This window comes from Artemia franciscana, chromosome 3, assembly GCF_032884065.1.
Source record: "Artemia franciscana chromosome 3, ASM3288406v1, whole genome shotgun sequence".
Classification (NCBI taxonomy): Eukaryota; Metazoa; Arthropoda; class Branchiopoda; order Anostraca; family Artemiidae; genus Artemia; species Artemia franciscana.
Window position 1 is genome coordinate 43,504,590 of NC_088865.1, and position 20,642 is coordinate 43,525,231.

General features: G+C 34.8%; 1 protein-coding gene across 2 annotated transcripts in view; it reads right to left on the reverse strand.

Moving 5' to 3' along the window:
* Nucleotides 1-19,737, reverse strand: part of LOC136025295 (xylosyltransferase oxt-like) — a 141,409-nt gene extending 121,672 nt beyond the window's left edge. Inside the window, exons 1-2 of one of the 2 annotated variants that reach the window (XM_065701185.1) lie at nt 19,591-19,737; nt 16,822-17,010 (exon numbers count right to left, since the gene is read on the reverse strand). In XM_065701185.1, the coding sequence (XP_065557257.1) occupies nt 16,822-16,995 (174 nt within the window). In that variant the 5' untranslated portion in view covers nt 16,996-17,010; nt 19,591-19,737. The remainder of the gene's footprint in view (nt 1-16,821; nt 17,011-19,590) is intronic. The other variant, XM_065701186.1, reaches the window with a different exon arrangement.
* Between the last annotated feature and the right edge of the window lie 905 nt (nt 19,738-20,642).

Here is a 20,642-nt window from a genome sequence, read left to right on the forward strand (position 1 = left end):
ACATCAGCTGGTAAATGAAGAACATGTCAGGCAAGTTCATGTCAGGCAATGTGCTGAGTAATGATTAGTGGACTGTTAATGTTCATTAGTCGATTCACTATACTTCTTTGTATCTTGGACACTTACGTGTTATAGCGACCACACCCAAGAAGTTCAGTTAGGTTAGTCCTAACGGAAAATGCCAAAATAAAATCAAAATAAAATATATTAGCAACAGTATTATGGAAACTCCAACAGAGAATTATGGAACGCAGGCCATCAAGAACACATTATATGAAATACCTAGCCTAACCAATTCTATATATTAAATATTAAAATATAAAATAATTTTATATATTAAATATATTAAATATTTAACTAAAATATACCTGCATAGTAGTTGATGTCACTCAAACTAAGCTGATTATATCCGACTGCACAAAGAGAAACCAGTTTTAAACAGATCAAGCACAACAATGTGGTCGGTATAATGCGTAAATGCCCTATCATTCAACTGAAAACAAGGACATGAGCCACCGCAGTGACAAGGTCAAACACACTAGACATAGGCTCAAAGAGTAAAAAGATGGCTAAAAAGCATTATCAGAACAGGCACAATTGCTGAACACCATGTCGGAGGGCTCTGATATTTCAGACTAGGGGAAGTAATATCTTAGACCATACTACCATTCCATCAACCAGTTCGTGGTAACCAACTGTAGTAAGGAGCGACCCGGGTCAATGGTAACCAAAACTCTAAAAATGGAATTTTGGTACCAATAGCTACATCAAAAGAATTGCATTTTAATACTGATTTTAAATATATAAGTTTCATCAAGTTTAGTCTTACCCATCAAATGTTACGAGCCTGAGAAAATTTGCATTATTTTAGAAAATAGGGGGAAACACCCACTAAAAGTCATAGAATCTTAAACGAAAATCACACCATCAGATTCAGCGTATCAGAGAATCCTACTATAGAAGTTTCAAGCTCCTATCTACAAAAATGTGGAATTTTATATTTTTTTTGCCAGAAGGCAGATTACGGATGCGTGTTTATTTGTTTTTTTTGTTTTTTTTCCCAGGGGTGATCGTATCTACCCAGTTGTCCTAGAATGTTGCAAGAGGGCTCATTCTAACGGAAATGAAAAGTTCTAGTGTCCTTTTTAAGTGACCGAAAAAATTGGAGGGCACCTAGGCCCCCTTCCACGCTGATTATTTTCCCAAAGTCAACGGAACAAAATTCTGAGATGGGCATTTTATTGAACGTAGTCGAAAAACCTTATAACTATGTCTTTGGGGAAGACATACTCCCCCACAGTCCCCGTGGGAGGAGTTACAAGTTCAAAACTTTGACCAGTGCTTACGCATAGTAATGGTTATTGGGAAGTGTACAGGCTTTTTCAGGAGGATTTTTTTGGTTGGATGCAGGGGTTGAGAAGAGGGGGATATGCTGGGGGAACTTTCCATCGAGGGATATGTCATGGGGGAAGAAAATTTCCATGAAGGGAGCGCAGGATTTACTAGCATTACTTAAAAAAAACAACGAAAAAATAAATATAAAAAAGTTTTTTTTCAGCTGGAAGTAAGCAGCAGCATTAAAAATTAAAACGAACAAAAATTATTATCCATATGAGGGGCTCACCTCCTCCTAATACCCCGCTCTTTACGCTAAATAATTTTAGTAATTTCAACTATTTATTCTGCGGCTTTTATGATTCAGGGGTCATTCTTAATGAATTGGGACAAAATTTAAGCTTTAGTGTAAAGAGAGAGGTACTGACGAGGGGGCAAACCCCCTCATATATGTAATAAAAACATGAGAACACAAAAGTTCTTTACGTAAGCTAATTTATAAGTTAAGTATATCTTTTACTTATAAAAAGTTCTAGTTGTCTTTTTAATTAACCGAAAATCGGAGGGCAACTAGGCCTCCTCCCCCGCTCTTTTTTTCTTAAAATCATTCCATCAAAATTATGAGAAAGCCATTTAGCCAAAAAAAAATAAATATAGAAATTTCGTTTTAATTATTCCTCTGCGGAGAGCCAAAATCAAAACATGCATTGATTCAAAAACGTTCAGAAATTAAATAAAAAAAACAAGTTTTTTAAATGAAAGTAAGGAGCGACATTAAAACTTAAAACGAAGAGAAATTACTCCGTATATGAAAGAGGCTTTTCCTTCTCAACGCCCCGCTCTTTACGCTAAAGTTTTTTACTGTTTTAAAATGTAGAGTTAAGAGAAAGAGTCAAACTTTAGCGTTAAGAGCGGGGCGTTGAGAAGGGAAAGCCTATTTCATATACGGAGTAATTTTTGTTCGTTTAAAGTTTTAATGTCGCTCCTTACTTTTATTTAAAAAAACTTGTTTTTTTATTTAATTTATAAATAAAATAGTATTAAAATATGGCAAAAAAGAAAAAACGTTGTTTTTAGTTTTTCCTGTTTTCTTTGTCTGGCATTTGTATTTTTCTAGTCTTTTTATGCACTGTTTATTTGTTTAAGCTAGCTTTTCCCTATTCTTTTTTTTTGAATAAACGCTTTCCATGGTGAGGCCGAAGTATTCGAACTTTTATCGTTATTAAATAAAAAAAAAACAAGTTTTTATTTAACTGAAAGCAAGGAGTGACATTGAAACTTAAAACGAACACAAATTACTTCGTATATAAAAGGGGCTGCTTCCCCATCAACGCCCTGCTCTTTACGCTAAAGTTTGACTATTTTCTCTCAACTCTACTTTTTAAAATAGTAAAAAACTTCAGCGTAAAGAGTGGGGCGTTGATGAGGAAGCAGCCCCTTTCATATAAGAAGTAATTTCTGTTCGGTTTAAGTTTTAAAGTCGCTCCTTACCTTCAGTTAAAAAAAACTTGTTTTTTTTAATTTAATTTCTGAACGTTTTTGAATCAATGCATGTTTTGACTTTGGCTCTCGGCACGTGAATAATTAAACGAAATTTCTAAATTGCTAAATGGCTTTCTCGTAGTTTTTATCAAATGATTTTGAGAAAAAAAGGAGTGGTGTGGAGGCCTAGTTGCCCTCCAATTTTTTGGTTACTGAAAACGGTAACTAAAACTTTCAATTTTATACGAATGTTTTTATAAGTAAAAGATATGCGTAACTTACAAATTAGCTTACGTAACGAACTTTTGTATTCTCATGTTTTTATTACGTATTTGAAAGGGTATATCTCCTCTTCAGTACCTCGCTCTTTACACTAAAGCTTAAATTTTGTCCCAATTCCTTAAGAATGACCCCTGAATCACAAAAGCCGTAGAATAAATTGTTGAAATTAATAAGAATACTTTAGCGTAAAGAGCAAGGTATTAGGAGGAGGTGAGCCCCTCATATGCGTAATAATTTCTATTCGTTTCAAGTTTTAATTCTGCTCCTTACTTCCAGTTGAAAAAACTTTTTCCTGATAATTTTTTTATTGTTTTTTTTTTTTTTTAAATAATGCTAGAAAATCCTGCGCTCCTTCATGGAAATTTTCTTCCCCCATGACAAATCCTCAATGGAGAGTTCCCCCAGCATATCCCTCTACTGGCAACCTCTCCCCCCCCCAACCAAAAAATCCCCCTGAAAACGTCTGTACACTTCCCAATAACCATTACTATATATGTAAGCACTGGTCAAAGTTTGTAACTTGTAGCCCCTCCCACGGGGACTATGGGGGAGTAAGTCGTCCCTAAAGACATAGTTATAAGTTTTTTCGACTACGCTAAATAAAATGGCTATCTCAGAATTTTGATCCGGTGACTTTAGGAAAATAATTATCGTGGGAGGGGGCCTAGGTGCCCTCCAAATTTTTTGGTCACTTAAAAAGGGCACTAGAACTTTTCAATTCGTTAGAATGGACCCTCTCGCAAAATTCTAGGACCACTGGGATGATACGATCACCCCAGGGAAAACAACTAAACAAACGAAAAACAAACAAACAAATAAACACGCATCCGTGATCTGCCTTCTGGCAAAAAATACAAAATTCCACATTTTTGTAGATAGGAGCTTGAAACTTCTGCATGAGGGTTCTCTGATACGCTGAATCCGATGGTGGGATTTTCGTTAAGGTTCTATGACTTTTAGGGGGTGTTTCTCCCTATTTTCTTAAATAAGGCAAATTTTCTCAGGCTCGTATCGCTCCTTACTACAGTTCGTTACCAAGAACTGTTTGATTTGTATAGTTTATGCCCTTGAAAACTTCACTATCTTATTAAAAGTTTCATTAATTTTTCAATAGTTTCATTTATTTTAATCACAGAAGGAGGGAAGAGGTGCATCAGCCAATAAATGAAGAACAGGTCAGGCGATGATTCATCGACTGCGTGATGGATTGAGACAAGAAACATAGTTCCTTTGACGGGAGTGAAGAACAGGCTTGAAACTTAAAGTGACCAGAAATTGTTGCTTCGCAGCCTACATCTGTAAAGCTAACTCAAATGAACCAACTCAAAATATTTAACTACATTTATAGAATTCTGAAAAAAAACTATCGTTTAAAAACATAAAACAAAGTAGGATTTTTTCGTCCATTAGAAAAATAAAGCATTTTAGGATATTTTCTAGTTTGTAAAAAGAAGCATCCTGCATGTTTCGTGCGAATTTTGTGTTTTCAGTGAAGTGCTAGTTTTGCATATTTTACAAATATTCATGCAGGGAGGAAAGGCACCGTCTTTAGATTCTCAAGCACGTGTCTGCAATACTAACTGGTTTTTAAAATATATTTTGACTAAAGCATATAAACAAATAAGCAGGTTTGATTTCACAAAACAAAGTTTTCGTCAAAAATTGTGACAAAACTAATAATCATACAGTTTGAATATTTGGCATAACTTGTCAATGATGATTTTAGTTGCGCTGTAAATCTTAAAAACTAATGGTGATTTTAATAGCTTTGTAAAATAATTCGTCAAACTGAAAAAAAAATCAAAGTTGATCACACAGCTAGGTAACTTTTGCAACACCTTCTGGTAAAATAGTAAGAACATATATGTTCAAAAGAACAACAAAATCCAAGTGAACATACGGTCAATTAAATAATAAATCGCGTGTTTTAAATTGAAAAGGGCTGGACAAGCCAGAAAATATTCCAGAAAATAAGGCTTAGAAATTTGATTAGTATACTGAAAGCCAGGGTGATGACAAGCGTCAAGCATAGTTCTGAAACATGGACGCTTAGAGAGGCAGAGGAAGATATGATAAATGGCTTCCAAAGATATTCTCTCTGGAATAAAGCATGGTCGATGATCGAAGTCACAGAATTGGATACATCAGTCTCTCATAGTGCTCAGTCCTTTTATTTTGAACGGATTGAAATTTTCGGAAACATCTGTTAACGATAGTAAGTGTATGTAACTGTTTTCTTATGGTTAAATAAGCTAGTTAAATAAGGACTTCCTTCTTTAGTTAGTATTTCAAATATTGGTTGGTATATTAAATAAAATTTTAACGCACTTTATTTGGCTAAATAACTTGTTTTAGGTTTCGAAGCGGAGATGCCATATCTGCTTCCCTTAGGGGAGCCAAAAGTCAAACATATTGTGACAAGACAGGATAAGGCTGTGTAAAACCAACTTTTGACAGATTTTTTCTTTGAGTTGCAGTTTGCTTGTTCAGGTTCCTGGCGAAAAGGAAACTATAACAGAGACTAGACGACACATCGATTAAATCTGATGTAATTTTTTCTTGTCAAGGTTTAACGCTAAGTATTGGACTAGAGACAAACTTTCAGGTCTTTTAAGTATATTAAATTTAATAAAACAGTTTTTTCAACTGAAAGTAAGGAGCAACATTAAAACTTAAGATAGTCAGAAATTATAACGAATATGAGAGAGGTTTCCCCCTCCTCAATATCTTACTCTTTACGCTAAAGCCTGACGTTCTGTTCAAACTATTTTGTGAGGTATTAAGGAGGGGACAATCCCCCTTATATTCATAAGATTTTTCGTTCAATTTAAATTTTAATGTTGCTCATTACTTTCAGTTGAAAAAAAACTCGTTTTTTAACTTATGATCTTTGAAAATAATATCGGGAACCCCGGCTCCCCCCATGGAAAATCCCTTCCTCCAAGAAAAATACATCCCGTCTAAACCTTCCTCCCAGATGATAAATACCCCCAACCCCCCTGAAAAACCCCTCCCCAAAAAAATTTTTGTATACTTCCAAATAGCCAATACAAAGTGTAAACAACGGGCAAAGCTCAGAGCTTTTATTCCTTCCGCTGAAAGCTATATGGGTTAAGTCATCCTCAAACATAGTTGTTAGATCTTTCAACTATGATGAATAAAATGCCTTGAAACTTTGATCAGAAGACTTCAGGGAAAATGGTTAAGGGGCTAGCTGCTTTCCAACCTTTTTGGTCACTTAAAAAAGGCGCTAGAACTTTTAATTTTCATTTGAATGAGCTTTTTCTCAATATTCTAGCGACATTTGGTTCAATACCATCAGCTTTGGGAAAAAAAAGCAAAAACAAACAAACAAATAAGCACGCAGCCGTGATCTTACTCCCGACAAAAACTACAAAACTCTACATTTTTGCAGATAGAATTTTAAATCTTCTACAATAGGGTTCTCGAATGTGCTGCATCTGATCGTGTGATTTTCATTAGGATTTCTTGAATTTTATGGGGTATTTCCCCATTTTCGAAAATCAGGTAAATTTTCTCAGGCTCTATTGATGAGATACACTAAACTTATTGAAACTTATATATTTGGAATTAGCATAATAATCCGATTCTTTTAATATAATTATTGATGTCAAAATTCCATTTTTAAGATTTTTGGCTACTTTGGTGTTGCATCACTTCATACTTACAGTTCATTACCACTAACTATTTGATAACTTATCTGTATCAATCCTTGGTAGTTAAGTATACATTGGAGCTGTATGAAAGGACTCCCTGAACTCTCATGATGTCAAGGGATTTATTTTAGAATATACGGTTATATATGGTTATTTGTTAAAATATGGTCATATCTACAAGTGCCCCTTCTCAGCTGCTAATTCCGCTAAGCGAATCTTTACTCTTCTTATTGTGGAAATGTGTTCCATGAAAATTGTGTAAAATGTTTAGGAATGTCAGTGATTTTGTTGTAGTTACATTAGGAATAATCAGAAGCTGTAAATTTTATTAACTTTAACAATTTATGCTTTAATTAATCATGGTTAATTTTTTTTTTGTGTGAAATGGTTCGAAAGCTCGAACATCACCCAGCGGAAGGATAAGTAATAATATTTAGCATGTGAAACCTTGTTTGTGAGGGTTGGAGGCTTCAGCCTGTTCTTGTGGGCTAAAGGTCTCAGCAAGCAAAAAGACATGACAAACCACCGACAAGGGTGAGTTTTGCTATTTGAGATTCCGTGTAGCAGACCCTTTTTGCATTCATAGAAATTACCGTATTTTGCAATTTTGACAAATTAGCCAACCTGGTGAAACAGGCCGATGTCGAAACAAAATACTCATGAGTGTCTCAGAATTTATTTCATGATTTATTTCATGATGGACTAAGTGTGACTGTACTCACCATCTTACGACAAAAATTTCCTTGTGATAACTAAGGAACTATAAATATCGCTACCAAGACTTCTTACAGACTTGCAGTTATTTTCTCTACTTTTTCGGCCATTTCATTTAATCAGTTTGTCCTGTGATGCCCATGAAAAAGGGATAAAACAAAGGACACCTAAGCCAGGGATGATATGTTAAGGCTTTATGTTAAAGACGAAGGCTGAGGGAAGACCATTTGACTATTCCATCCATCTCTCGTTAAAACCTCCTTCAAATCCTCAAGGTTCAGCGCATTCCCTACTGAAAAATCCCCCTCGTAAAATTTTCCTGGAAAAAAATTCTTCCTGCAGAATATCATCCCCACCGAGATGATTCTTACTACTTCGCAAATCGAACAGGTAGGTTCGATAACAGCTAGTTGAATTAGCTGAAAATCATAAAAAATAAAACGTTTTTTCATCCTGGAGGCCTGTTTGGCTTCATATCTGGACTATTAATCTTGCGAAACTTAGGAACGGTTGCATAAGGTCAATAATGGTCAGGCCTGAACGATCCAAAATGGTCTTTTGCGGTGCATTAATAGCTTTATGTGGGCTATCCATATCAAAAACCCAGAGCAATCGATTACTATAACTCAACAAATTGCGTAGTTGACACATTGACAGCTGATATACATGCAGTTACAGGTCCTCTTTTGAGGAAAATAAAATACATAGTTTACAGGCTCCCGAGCATTGTCTTTATCAACTCATTGCTGGGGAGGACAAGTGGATTATGTTAGAGGGGTTGGGATCATGAGCAACCCCCTTATGTGAGGTAGCTAGGAAATCTCTAGTTTGTTTGTTTTGTTTTTTTAAATATAGATTTATACGACAAATGTACCAACCTCTTAGATTTTGTAAAGTACTTTCCCCCTCTAAATTTTCGGAAGTAGGTGCTACTGGTAACTACTGCCAAAATGATGCAGAGAAACCCTTTATTTGGAAATGTCAAAATATTTGTGGTAACCGACTGTAAGTAAGGAGCGACTCAGTCCAATACCAACTGAAACTCTAAAAACAGAATTCTGATAATAATAGAAATATCAGGAGAATTAGATTTTTATGCTGATTTCGAATACTTAAGATCCATAAGTTTAATGTTAGGCTACTCATAAAAGACTACGAGCCTGACAAATTGCCGAAAAAAGATCACGGAAGTGTGTTAACTTATTTTTTATTTTTCCCAGGGGTGATCGTATCAACCCAATGTCCTAAAAGATCAGGAGAGAGCTCATTTTAACCCAAATTAAAAGTTCTATTTTAACCCTATCATTTTAGCCCGAAGTCAACAGACCAAGATTTTGAAGTAGCCATTTTGTTCACCGTGCAAAAGCAGTATGGTCTTCAAAAATTATCTATTGGGGGGGATTTTCGGGAAAATTTTTCAAATAAGTGAGATTTCTAGCTTGATTTGAAGCCCACATCAGAAAGTAAGTAAAAAACGAGTCTTTCTATAAAATGAAAGTATCCTAAGGAGAATTTTTCAAGCAGAAATCTTCCACAAGAAAACTTTCTGGGGGGAGTTTGCAGCGAGGATGGAATTATCTAGGAATAATTTAGTGGAGGGGGATTCTTTTATACAAAAGGATCTTTCCATGGAAAATTTTTATGGGGAAGATTTTCCATGGATTAGTAGTCAGATTTACCGATATTATTTGAAAAACGGTCAAAAATTACATTAAAAAATGAGTTTTATCAACTGAAAGCAATAAGCAATATTAAAACTTAAAAAGAAACAAGAATTATCCCTATATGGGGGGAGCTCTCCTTCTCCTCAATATCCCACTCTTTACGCTAAAATTTGACTTTTTGTCCAAATTCATTAAAAAAAAAAATATAAGGGCCACTTAAGTAGATAAAGAAGCTTTTTACGAGTCATAAACAACTTTAGTGTGAAGAGAGAAGTATTGAGAAGGGAACAGCTGCCCTCATATATTGTTTTTCATTTTTTGTTTTTGCTTTAATACTTGAAGGACCTATATCAAAAGCTTGAGGATCGGTGGCAAAGACTCTCAGCAGTTGTTTTAGCCAATCATTCTAAGAACACATTAAATCTGTCACAGGAGCTGCTTGTTTTTGTAGAAACCAAACATATCAGGTGCGAAAATGAAAAATTCCTTGATATATTCGCTCCGAACTAAGAAGGCTGACAACCACGTTACGTGAAAATTGCGGCATGACGCTATGAAGCTTGGGGCAATGGTAGGCATGCCATTTCTCGGTATATTTTTACCGAGCATTCTATATTTATTTCCATTTTCTTAGTTTTTTTTTTATTTGGGTAGTTTTTTGTTTATTTGTTCATTCATTAGGTTTAAAAGGTTATTTTTATTTATTTTATTTTTATTTATTACTTTAATTGTTTATGTTTTACTGTGCATTTTAGACTTTTATGTGTTAGCTACATATTAACTAATTAGAACCCTTCGTTATTATTTTTCATGTAGTCGGTGAGCAATTTAATGGAAAGAAAATGTGTTAGTTCCTCACCTCCTTGGTATAGACTCCCTCAAAATGGTGAAGTTGAAGGTGCAGAATTTACGAATCGACAGTAAAAATCCAATTTTAATTGGTAATAAAATTACCTATTTTTTATCTATTTTTTTATTTTTGTTTATACTGGATATTACCTAGCTACACTAACAGTGGTTTTAAAAACAGTTTTTTATACTTCAGAATCAAAAAGACTAATTTTTTCATCACTACTATTGTGCGAGTTCATTTTTAGAAATTTGCGTCAGTGGTTGTAAAGAAACGGTGGAATAATGTTTTAGGACTAACTTGAAAAAAATACGAAAGTCTCTTGTTATAATTAAATTAAAAAACAATTTTTTTTAACGGAAAGTAAGGAGCGAAATTAAAACTTAAAACGAACAGAAATTACTTCGTAAATGAAAGGGGCTGCTTCCTCATCAACGCACCGCTCTTTACGCTAAAGTTTGACTCTTTCTCTTAACTCTACTTTTTAAAACAGTAAAAAACTTAAGCGTAAAGAGCGAGGCGTTGATGAGGAAGCAGCCCCTTTCATATACGATGTAATTTCTGTTCGTTTTAAGTTTTAATGTCGCTCCTTACTTTACGTTAAAAAAAAACTTGTTTTTTTATTTAATTTCTGAACGTTTTTTAATCAATACATGTTTTGATTTTTGTTCTCCGCAGATGAATAATTTTAACGAAATTTGCATATTTTTTTTTTTTGGCTAAATGGCTTTCTCATAGTTTTGATCGAATGATTTCGAGAAAAAAATAGCGGGAGAGGAGGCCTAGTTGCCCTCCAATTTTTTGGTTACTTAAAAACGCAACTAGAGCTTTTAATTTTTTTCGAATGTTTTTATTAGTAAAATATATGCGTAACTTAAAAATTAGCTTACGTAATGAACTTCTGTATTCTCATGTTCTTATTACGTATATGAGGGGGTTCACCCCCTCGTCAGTACCTCGCTCTTTACACTAAAGTTAAAAATTTGTCCCAATTTCTTAAGAATGACCCCTGAATCACAAAAGCCGTAGAATTAATAGATGAAACTAATAAAAATACTTTAGCGTAAAGATCGAGGTATTAGGAGGAGGTGAGCCCATCATAAGCGTAATAATTTCTGTTCGTTTTTAGTTTTAATACTTCTCCTTACTTTCAGTTGAAAAAACTTTTTCATATTTATTTTTTTATTGTTTTTTTTTTAGTAATGCTAGAAATTCCTGCGCTCCTTTCATGAAAATTTTCTTCCCCCATGACAAGTTCCTCGAAGGAAAGTTCTCCCAACATATCCTCCTCTTCTCAATCCCCCCAACCTAAAAATCCCCCTGAAAACGTCTGTACACTTCCAAATAACCATTACTATATATGTGAGCACTGGTCGAAGTTTGTAATTTGTGGCCCCTCCCACGGGGACTCTGGGGAAGTAAGTTGTCACCAGAGACATAGTTATAAGGTATTTTGACTACGCTGAATAAAATAGCTATCTGGTGAATGAATTTTGATCTGGTGATTTTGGAAAAATAATTAGCGTGGGAGGGGGCCTAGGTGCCCTCCAATTTTTTTGGTCACTTAAAAAGGGCCCTAGAACTTTTCATTTGCGTTAGAATGAGCCCTCTCGCAATATTCTAGGACCACTGGGTCGATATGATCACCCCTGGAAAAAAAAAACAAAAAAAAAACACACAAACAAATAAACCTTCTTGGTTTATTTTTGCCTTCTGGCAAAAATACACAATTCCACATTTTTGTAAATAGGAGCTTGAAACTTCTACAATTGGGTTCTCTGATACGCTGAATTTGATGGTGTGATTTTTATTTGTGTTTGATGTGTGATTTTTTCTCAGGCTCGTAACTTTTGATGGGTAAGACTAAACTTGATGAAACTTATATATTTAAAATAAGCGTCAAAATGTGTTTCTTTTGATGTAACTATTGGTATCAAAATTCCATTTTTTTAGAGTTTTTGGTTATTATTGAGCCGGGTCGCTCCTTACTACAGTTCGTTACCACGAACTGTTTGATATCTTCATGGTAGTTCCTCGTGGCTAAAACTATAAGAGTACATTATTATGTGATTGTAATTGCTAGCAGATAGTTGGGTACTTGTCGATAATTAAAAACCCATTCAAGAATTATGCTTAGGTTACATCTCAGAAAACCGGTTTCATAGCTACAAAAACAAATGATGGAGGATACAATACATTAGACTTAGACAGAAAGCATTGGACTTGTATAATTTGGGCTGTATATTTGTAAATTAAATGGGGGTGGGGGTTAGGCTAGGTTTCCATGATTTTGTTTCTAAAGTATAATTTTATCATTATTCTTTTTTGTTATTTTTCAATAAAATTAGCTTAACTTCACTTTTCCAGTGTGTTTCCAGTCAAACAGTTCGTGGTAACAAACTGTAGTAAGGAACGACACGGCTCAATAGTAACCGAAACTCTAAAAAATGGAATTTTGATACCAATAGTTACATCAAAAGAATCGCTTTAAATATATAAGTTTCATCAAGATCAGTTATACCCATCAAAAGTTACGAGCCTGAGAAAATTTGCATCATTTCAGAAAATAGGGGGAAACACCCCCTAAAGGTCATACAATCTTAACGAAAATCACACCATCAGATTCAGCGTATCAGAGAACCTTATTATAGAAGTTTCAAGCTCCTATCTACAAAAATGTGGAATTTCACATTTTTTGCCAGAAGACAGATCACGAATGCGTTTTTATTTGTTTTTTTGTTTGTTTTTTCCCCAGGGGTGATTGTATCGACTAAGTGGTCCTATAATATCGCAAGAAGGCTCATTTTAACGGAAATTAAAAGTTCTAGTGCCTTTTTTAAGTGATCAAAAAATTGGAGGGCACATAGGCCCCCTCCCACGCTCATTTTCCCAAAAGTCACCGGATCAAAATTCTGAGATAGCCATTTTATTCACCATAGTCGAAAAACCTAATAACTATGTCTTTAGGGGACTTACTCCCCCGCAATCATCGTGGAAGGAGCTGCAAGTTACAAACTTTGACCTGTGTTTACATATAGTAATGGTTACTGGGAAGTGTACAGACGTTTTCAGGGGGATTTTTTGTTTAGGGAGGAGGTTTGAGGGGGGGGGGTTACGTGGGAGGGTATATTCATGGAGAAACTTGTCATGGGGGAAGAGAATTTCAATGAAGGGGGTGCAGGATTTTCTAGCATTATTTGAGAAAACAATGAAAAAATAAATATGAAAAGTTTTTTCTACTGAAAGTAAGGAGCAGCATTAAAACTTAAAACGAACAAAAATTATTACGCATATGAGGGGTTTACCTCCTCGTTATACCTCACTCTTTACGCTAAAGTATTTTTAGTAATTTCAGCTATTTACTCTAACTCGACCTTTGTGATTCAGAGCTCATTCTTAAGGAATTGGGACAAAATTTAAGCTTTAGGGTAAAGAGCGAGATATCGACGAGGGGGTGAACCCCCTCATATATGTAATAAGAACATGAGAATACAAAAGTTCGTTACGTAAGCTAATTCATAAGTTACGTATATCTTTTACTAATAAAAACATTTAGTTTTACTAATAAAAAAAATGTATATTTTTTACCAATGAAAACGTTTGTAAAAAATTAAAAGTTCTAGTTGCTTTTTTAAGTAATCAAAAAATTGGAGGGCAAATAGGCCGCCTTCCTCGCTCCTTTTTTCTCAAAATCTTCCGATTAATTGCAATCAATTAATATGTAAATTTCGTTTTAATTATTTATGTGCGGAGAGCCAAGACAAAACATGCATTAATTCAAAAACGTCCATAAATTAAATAAAAAAAACAAGTTTTTTTTTAAAAATCAAAGTAAGGAGCAACATTAAAACTTAAAAAAAGCAGGAATTACTCCGTATATGAAAGGGGCTTTTCCTCCTCAACGCCCCGCTCTTTCCGCTAAAGTTTCTTACTGTTTTAAAAATAGAGTTAAGAGAAAGAGTCAAACTTTAGCGTAAAGAGCGGGGCGTTGAGGAGGAAAAGCCCCTTTCATATACGGAGTAATTTCTGTTCGTATTAAGTTTTAATGTTGCTCCTTACTTTCATTTAAAAAAAAAAAATTTTCTTTAATAACTGACAAGTAACGATAGTTGTTCCAAATGACCATTCGATGTAGATTGATACTTATTCTCATTTTACTGACTATAGTTGAACAAATTTTTAAAGAGTGCGGATTCGTAAAATTTGGCATTTTCTAGAGCGTTTACGACATTTTCTACGTTAATTTTAATGAACTGGGAAAGATAGGTCCTTATCGAAAATTTCCCCCAATGTCTGCAAAAAATTTCCGTAAAAAACATAACAGGTCCCCCAAAATGTTTTTCTGCCTCAAATCAAAAATTGAAACAGGTATATCGAAATTTGTTTTGTTTGGTGTCTGAAGAAACATATTTATGTGAGCCTTAGGCTTAAAGAATATTTGAATATTTTAGGACGCCGCACGTGTAAACCAACTAAGATTTTTTCATGGTATAATAGTACTACCGGTGAAATGACAGTATGTGAATTTGGGTTATAAAAATTGACAAGTTTCAGATATACAAGGTTTCAAGCTCTTATCTGCAAAAATGTGGAATTTTGTAATTTTTGCCAGAAGAAAGATCACGGATTTCAATTTTTTTCCAGTGAGGAAAAAAGTTTTCCAGTGAGGCCTAAAACGTTGGAAAAGTGTTCTTTCTAACGGAAATGTATAGTTCTAGTGCCCTTATTAAGTGACGAAAAGTATTGAAAGGCAACTAGGCCCCCTCCCACGCCATGTTTTCTCCCAAAATCGTCTGATCAAAATTTTGATACAATTTTTTTTTTAGCTTAGCTGAAAGGCCCAATAGCCGTGTCTTTGAAGATAACATGACTCCCAACAGCCCCTGGGAAAAGATCTTTAAGTTATAAAATTTGCCCATTGTTTAAGTATAGTATTTGTTATCGGGGAATATTCATATATTTTTCAGGTGGGAAGGGAGGAAAAATTTTTTACTGCGGGGATTTTGCACGGGGAGAAGTTTCCATGGAGAGGGAAGTTTGCAGGGGGTGAACCATGCAGGGGAAATTTTACACTAGGGGATTTTGCCAAAATTCCTATACAAAGTTTCCTTATATATCTTGGTTCCTCTTTCCCGATTAAATTTTACGCGTGGATATGTTATGAGTAACTATCCGGGGTTAATTTTTGCAAGGATTGAATTATCCAGAGGAATGTTCCATTTGAAGGGGTATTTTTCTGTGGAGGTGGAGCCATATATCCTGTTGTTATTTAAGAAAAACAATCAGAAATTAAATACAAAAAAACAAGTTTTTTCGACCGAAAGTAAGCAGTAATTTTAAAACTTAAAACGAACATAAATTATTATGTATATACGGGGAGTTTCCCCCTCCTCAACACCTCGCTCTTCATATTAAAGTTAGCATTTTGTCCCAGTTCTTTAAAAACGACTCCTGAAACACAAGGTATTTGAACCTTGTAATTGGAACCTTTCTAATTGAACAACTGTTCAATTAGACCAGTATGTAGCTTTTTTTAAAGCCCTGAAAACTTTAGCGTGAAGAGCGAGGTGTTGAGGAGGGTACAAGACCCCCCCCCCCCCCAAATATATAATAACTTTGTTATTTTAAGTTTTAATGTGACTCCTTACTTTCAACGGAAATTTTTTATTTTTTTATTTAATAAACGAGCAGAATCAGTTATGAGTACCCTACCTCGAAAGCCAAGACAGATTCAAGACATTAATCAAACATAAAAAAAAAAAACAGTTTCGGTTAGCCTACAAATAAACATATAAACTTAATGTTATTAATAAGCAAATTTAAAGCCTAAGACGGATAGAAAATATTTCGTATATGCCAGAGGACTCCTAAGAGTGACTCTCTAAGAATGATTCATAAACACAAGTTCCACCGGGTTGGAGTATGGTGTATTTAAAAAAAAAAAACTATAATATTGAAGTGTAACTAAGGTCGGAGGGGGATATTGAGTATTCAACACCCCTCCCTCCCTTCCTAATAAACAAAATAATTTCTGTTCGATTGAAGGTTTAGCATTGCCTTTAAGTTTCATTTGAGGATTTTTTTTTATTTAGTGTACGTTAAATGACAGGCCTTCAACCTACTTTTTATTATCTGATTAATTTAAAAAAAAATATTATAAGGAAAACAAATTTCCCTAAAAGAGAATCTTTTCAAAAAATGAAAATAAAGAGCCCAGTTAAAACCTAAAACGGACCAAGAAAGCAGAAATTAGACTTAAAAATTATATAAGACGTGTAAAACATGTAGATGTACATTTGCACATAAACGAACACATATTAGAATGAATAATTAAGTAACCATAATACGAACAGACCTAAACAAACAAAAGAGCAGGGCTCCACCATAAGCTCTCAAAGGACCAGAGTGTCATTAGCGCCTTACTGAAAACAACTAAAATTTTAAGCACTGTGTTTTGTTTATTGTTTTGTCCTGACATTACCAAGAGCGCAGTAGCAAAATGGAATTGTAAGGAAGGCCAAGGTTTAAAAATAAGAGCTACTGCAAATAAGATACTGAGCAATTTTGAACTCTCTCAAACCTTCTAAAGGGCGTTACTGTCATTTGCCCATTACTTAAAACAAATGTATTTTTAACAGTGTTGTTTTGACTGACATCAACAGCAACAAAAGAATCACGACCCTAATGAAGATTAGAGGAACTTAAAAGACTTTTCTTATAGAAATTACAATTAGAACATTTAGGGGGTCAGCCAGTATATTTTGATAGCATCAAAGGCCTGTACAATAAAACGAAACAAACTACATAGATCAGTTACCTTTTTGGCTTTTGATTCTGGTTCTATGGAAATAACTTCATCGTCACTAATGGGACTGTCCCGTATTCCCCGCATGGACACATTCAAACAAATAAAAAACACAAGTGAGACCAAGAACAGATTTAAAATGTTTTTCTTCTTCCGAAATGATCTTGATATTACTCTGTACATCATTGATGGCTAATCGCCCTAGAAAAAGAAAGTGAAAATAACAAATTGAAAAAAAGTTCAAATACAGAAAAAAACAGCAAGTAGAACAGAAATAATATCTTGATTTTAAAATGGTCGAACCCCCTTAATGTCCACAAACCGGTGTATTCACACCGTAGCCAGAAAATGCTTTTAAGCAAAGATACGACATTGTGTATAAGAAAGGGAAATCCTAGTATTTTTAGCTGACGTGCTTCTCAAAAAAATTTGTAAAATACCATTTTGTTGTCGTTTTGCTTGATAACATCGCCATGAGCCGTAATCACAATTTTATTTGTTGCTAATTTGTAAGATGGTTTTGCAATACCTTTTTTGGTACAGAGAAACACTTCATTTATGACAAAAGTAAGAGGGCAGCATTCGTCTTTTAGGTAAAATAAATCGCATTTCTTTGCGATTACATATTGGGGAATTGTGGTCTTAACTATTCGGGTGGAGACCTATGGATCCGATGATGCTACTTTGCAAGATACAAGTTTAAATCATTATGCGCTCTTTATTTTACGCATAGTATCAAAAAGGGCTGAAAAAATCTACTTTTTGAATGAATGAATGAATGTTCTTAAATACCCATCTATAAACATAAAAAGAAGACGATGTAGTACAAAAAATAAAAAGTGACTGTCGCAACCTGCTTTACTCCCCCCCCCCTAATGTGCAAATATATAATAACTCCATAACGGTGAGTTTGCGGTAGTTTTGCAAGAGAGAAGAGATGTTCCAAAAGTCAAAATGCATCTATTAACAATAGTTTCATATCCCTAAACAATTGTTCAGGTAATAGGAACATTGACTATCGAGAGACCTAAATATGTGAGTGCAGTGGTGGGTGCCACCACACTATCACCTAGACAGACACTATTGGGCACACAAGGAAGTAAAATAAAATAGACATGTCATAAAGATATATACAAATTACAAATAATGCCACGACTACAATAGTGCGCCCTTCCACAGACGAGAAGAGGGCTGGTTACTCAGTTTCTGAAACTGTTCATCACCTGAAGTGGTTCCATCACACCCAAACGGTTAACGATGTACCTATCCTTGAGCCACTGGGGGCCTGAAGCAAAACTTGTTTTTGTGGGGCCTGTAGCCTACTTAAAATAGCACTGTCGCAACCTTCGCCTATCAGACTCAGTGAAAATATCCCAAAATGGGGTCAAATATAGAACATGTGGGAGAGCCACACTGTTATATATTTGAGAAAGGGCTTTCCGTTCCAGATTAAGCTGCGATGTAACCACACTAGCATAAGCAATTCTAAATTTGTTATCAGCATTCCGAAGCTAAAGCTTTCGTTTATTCTTAATCGAATACCCAATCGAGAGGGTCAATGTTCCTATTACCTGAACAATTGTTTAGGGTCATGAAACAATTGTTAATAGATGCATTTTGACTTTTGGAACATCTTTTCTCTCTTGCAAAACTACCGCAAACTCACCGTTATGGAGTTATTCCGGCCCAAATATTCTTGTATTTATACATATAGAATTGCAATCATTTGCATTTTCGTTCGCAAATTTGAAATCGCGAATCTGTAATAGTTTAGAAACAAATTTGGGCTATATATTTGCACATTAGGGGAGTGGGGGTAAATCAGAGCATATATTAAATACGTAAACTAATCATTGCTGTATTTAATATATGCTATGCTTTACTCCCCCCCCCCTAATGTGCAAATATATAATAACTCCATAACGATGAGTTTGCGGTAGTTTTGCAAGAGTGAAGAGATGTTCCAAAAGTCAAAATGCATCTATTAACAATAGTTTCATATCCCTAAACAATTGTTCAGGTAATAGGAACATTGACTATCGAGAGACCTAAATATGTGAGTGCAGTGGTGGGTGCCACCGCACTATCACCTAGACAGACACTATCGGGCACACAATAACCGTGAAAATTAAAGAAGAGGACTTGGGACTTAGCAGCATTCATACTTAGTCCTATTTATACATATCTATCGGATAGGTTATGAAAACTCTATTGAAGGCTAGCTATTAACCCGCAAGGATTTAACAGTTCCTCCGCATAACAAAGCACTGATGTATCCATCTCTTTTGAAATGCAACTAATAGGTAAGCCAATCTGCGCTGGAAAAGACGCGTTGCTGTAGACAATCGGTGATGCAATGGCTCCTTGCTTTATTCCGACGAATACAGGGAGCTCACTATCTGAAAGCTTGCGCAATCAGTCTCTTTGTAAACTAGCTGCATTAGCAATAAAAGACTAAAATCATTCAATTCTTGTTTAAAACTCTTTCCACATATAGCACCTACTACCGTGAGAAAGCACCCACTTCTCCCTCTCCCAGTACATGGATACAGTCCTGTGCTATATCTATAAATTTCACAATTTTATTGTGTTTTTTTCAAGCTGGAGTTATTTTGCATTACGAACAAACTGTCGATGAAAATAAATAGAAAAAATTACTGTAACCAATACAATTGTGTACATAGCCTAAAGATATACCCAAAATCAAGAGGGGGAGGGTGTATTGTATGGTGATGATGACCATACATGACTATAATATCCTTAAAAAAGTTTTATATTTACTTTTCTAATCCATAGAATTTTTCCCTAAAATACACTGTTAAAATACATTCATGTTAACAATTTATCCACTTGCTACACACAGACAGCAGAAATAACTGCAATCTTTCTTCCAAATTTGCGTAAGCTTTGCTGGGTTTTTAGTCAACTGGTCCATCAGCTTCTTTTTTGATGCACGATTTAAAAGAACTCGATTCAGAACGGGTAGAACCAGGCATAATTATGCGGATGGCGTACAATTTATGACTTTATTTAACGTTGTAATTCTAACTGCTTGCTCAGCTAGACTGAGAAACTGGCACGTAAGCAAGGGGGGGGCTTCGGGCCTGGACCCACCCGAAATTTTGTGAAATGTTGAATTTCCCCATGGTTTCTTGGGATTTCTGGCAAAAGTAGGACATTTATTAAGAATCTAGATGCATGTGTGAAGCCTTTTTTTGAGATTAACAGCATGCAATTATCCGGTCAAGACACTGCCCGATTATTAACCTATTTTCTGTCAAACTTTTACCCTCTTTGAAGTAATTAGCGATTGTACTGTTATTTTTTTTTTCGTAAAGAGAGTTTGCTTTCCACAGCAAAATAGAATTATCCTTGATATTAGGGCGTTTATCCCCCCTTTTCAGGATAAAGTACAGCTTTGTAGTTTTTACCTTTTTTAGTTTTTTTTTGTTCTTACTTTCTCTATCAGCCGCAAGCCTGTTTTCTTGCTGTTCTTGTGATTCCTCGGCACGCTTTCTTTTCTTACTTTCTCTATCAGCCGCAAGTTTTTTGGTATAGACTCTTTGAGCAGCTTCCTCGGCTGTTGCCATTGTAGGTTCTTCAGTCATTTTACAATCAAACATTTTTCCGTCCACGATCTTCTTAAAATTAAAAATTTGTCTTTGAACGATTTTCTTAAATACCTTTAATGACGTCATCGTCATAACAAACATGACGACAACTAACTTCATGACGACATGATGACATGACGTCACTCGACAGACATAACCCACAGACAACTTATTTATATATATATATATATATATATATATATATATATATATATATCAAGT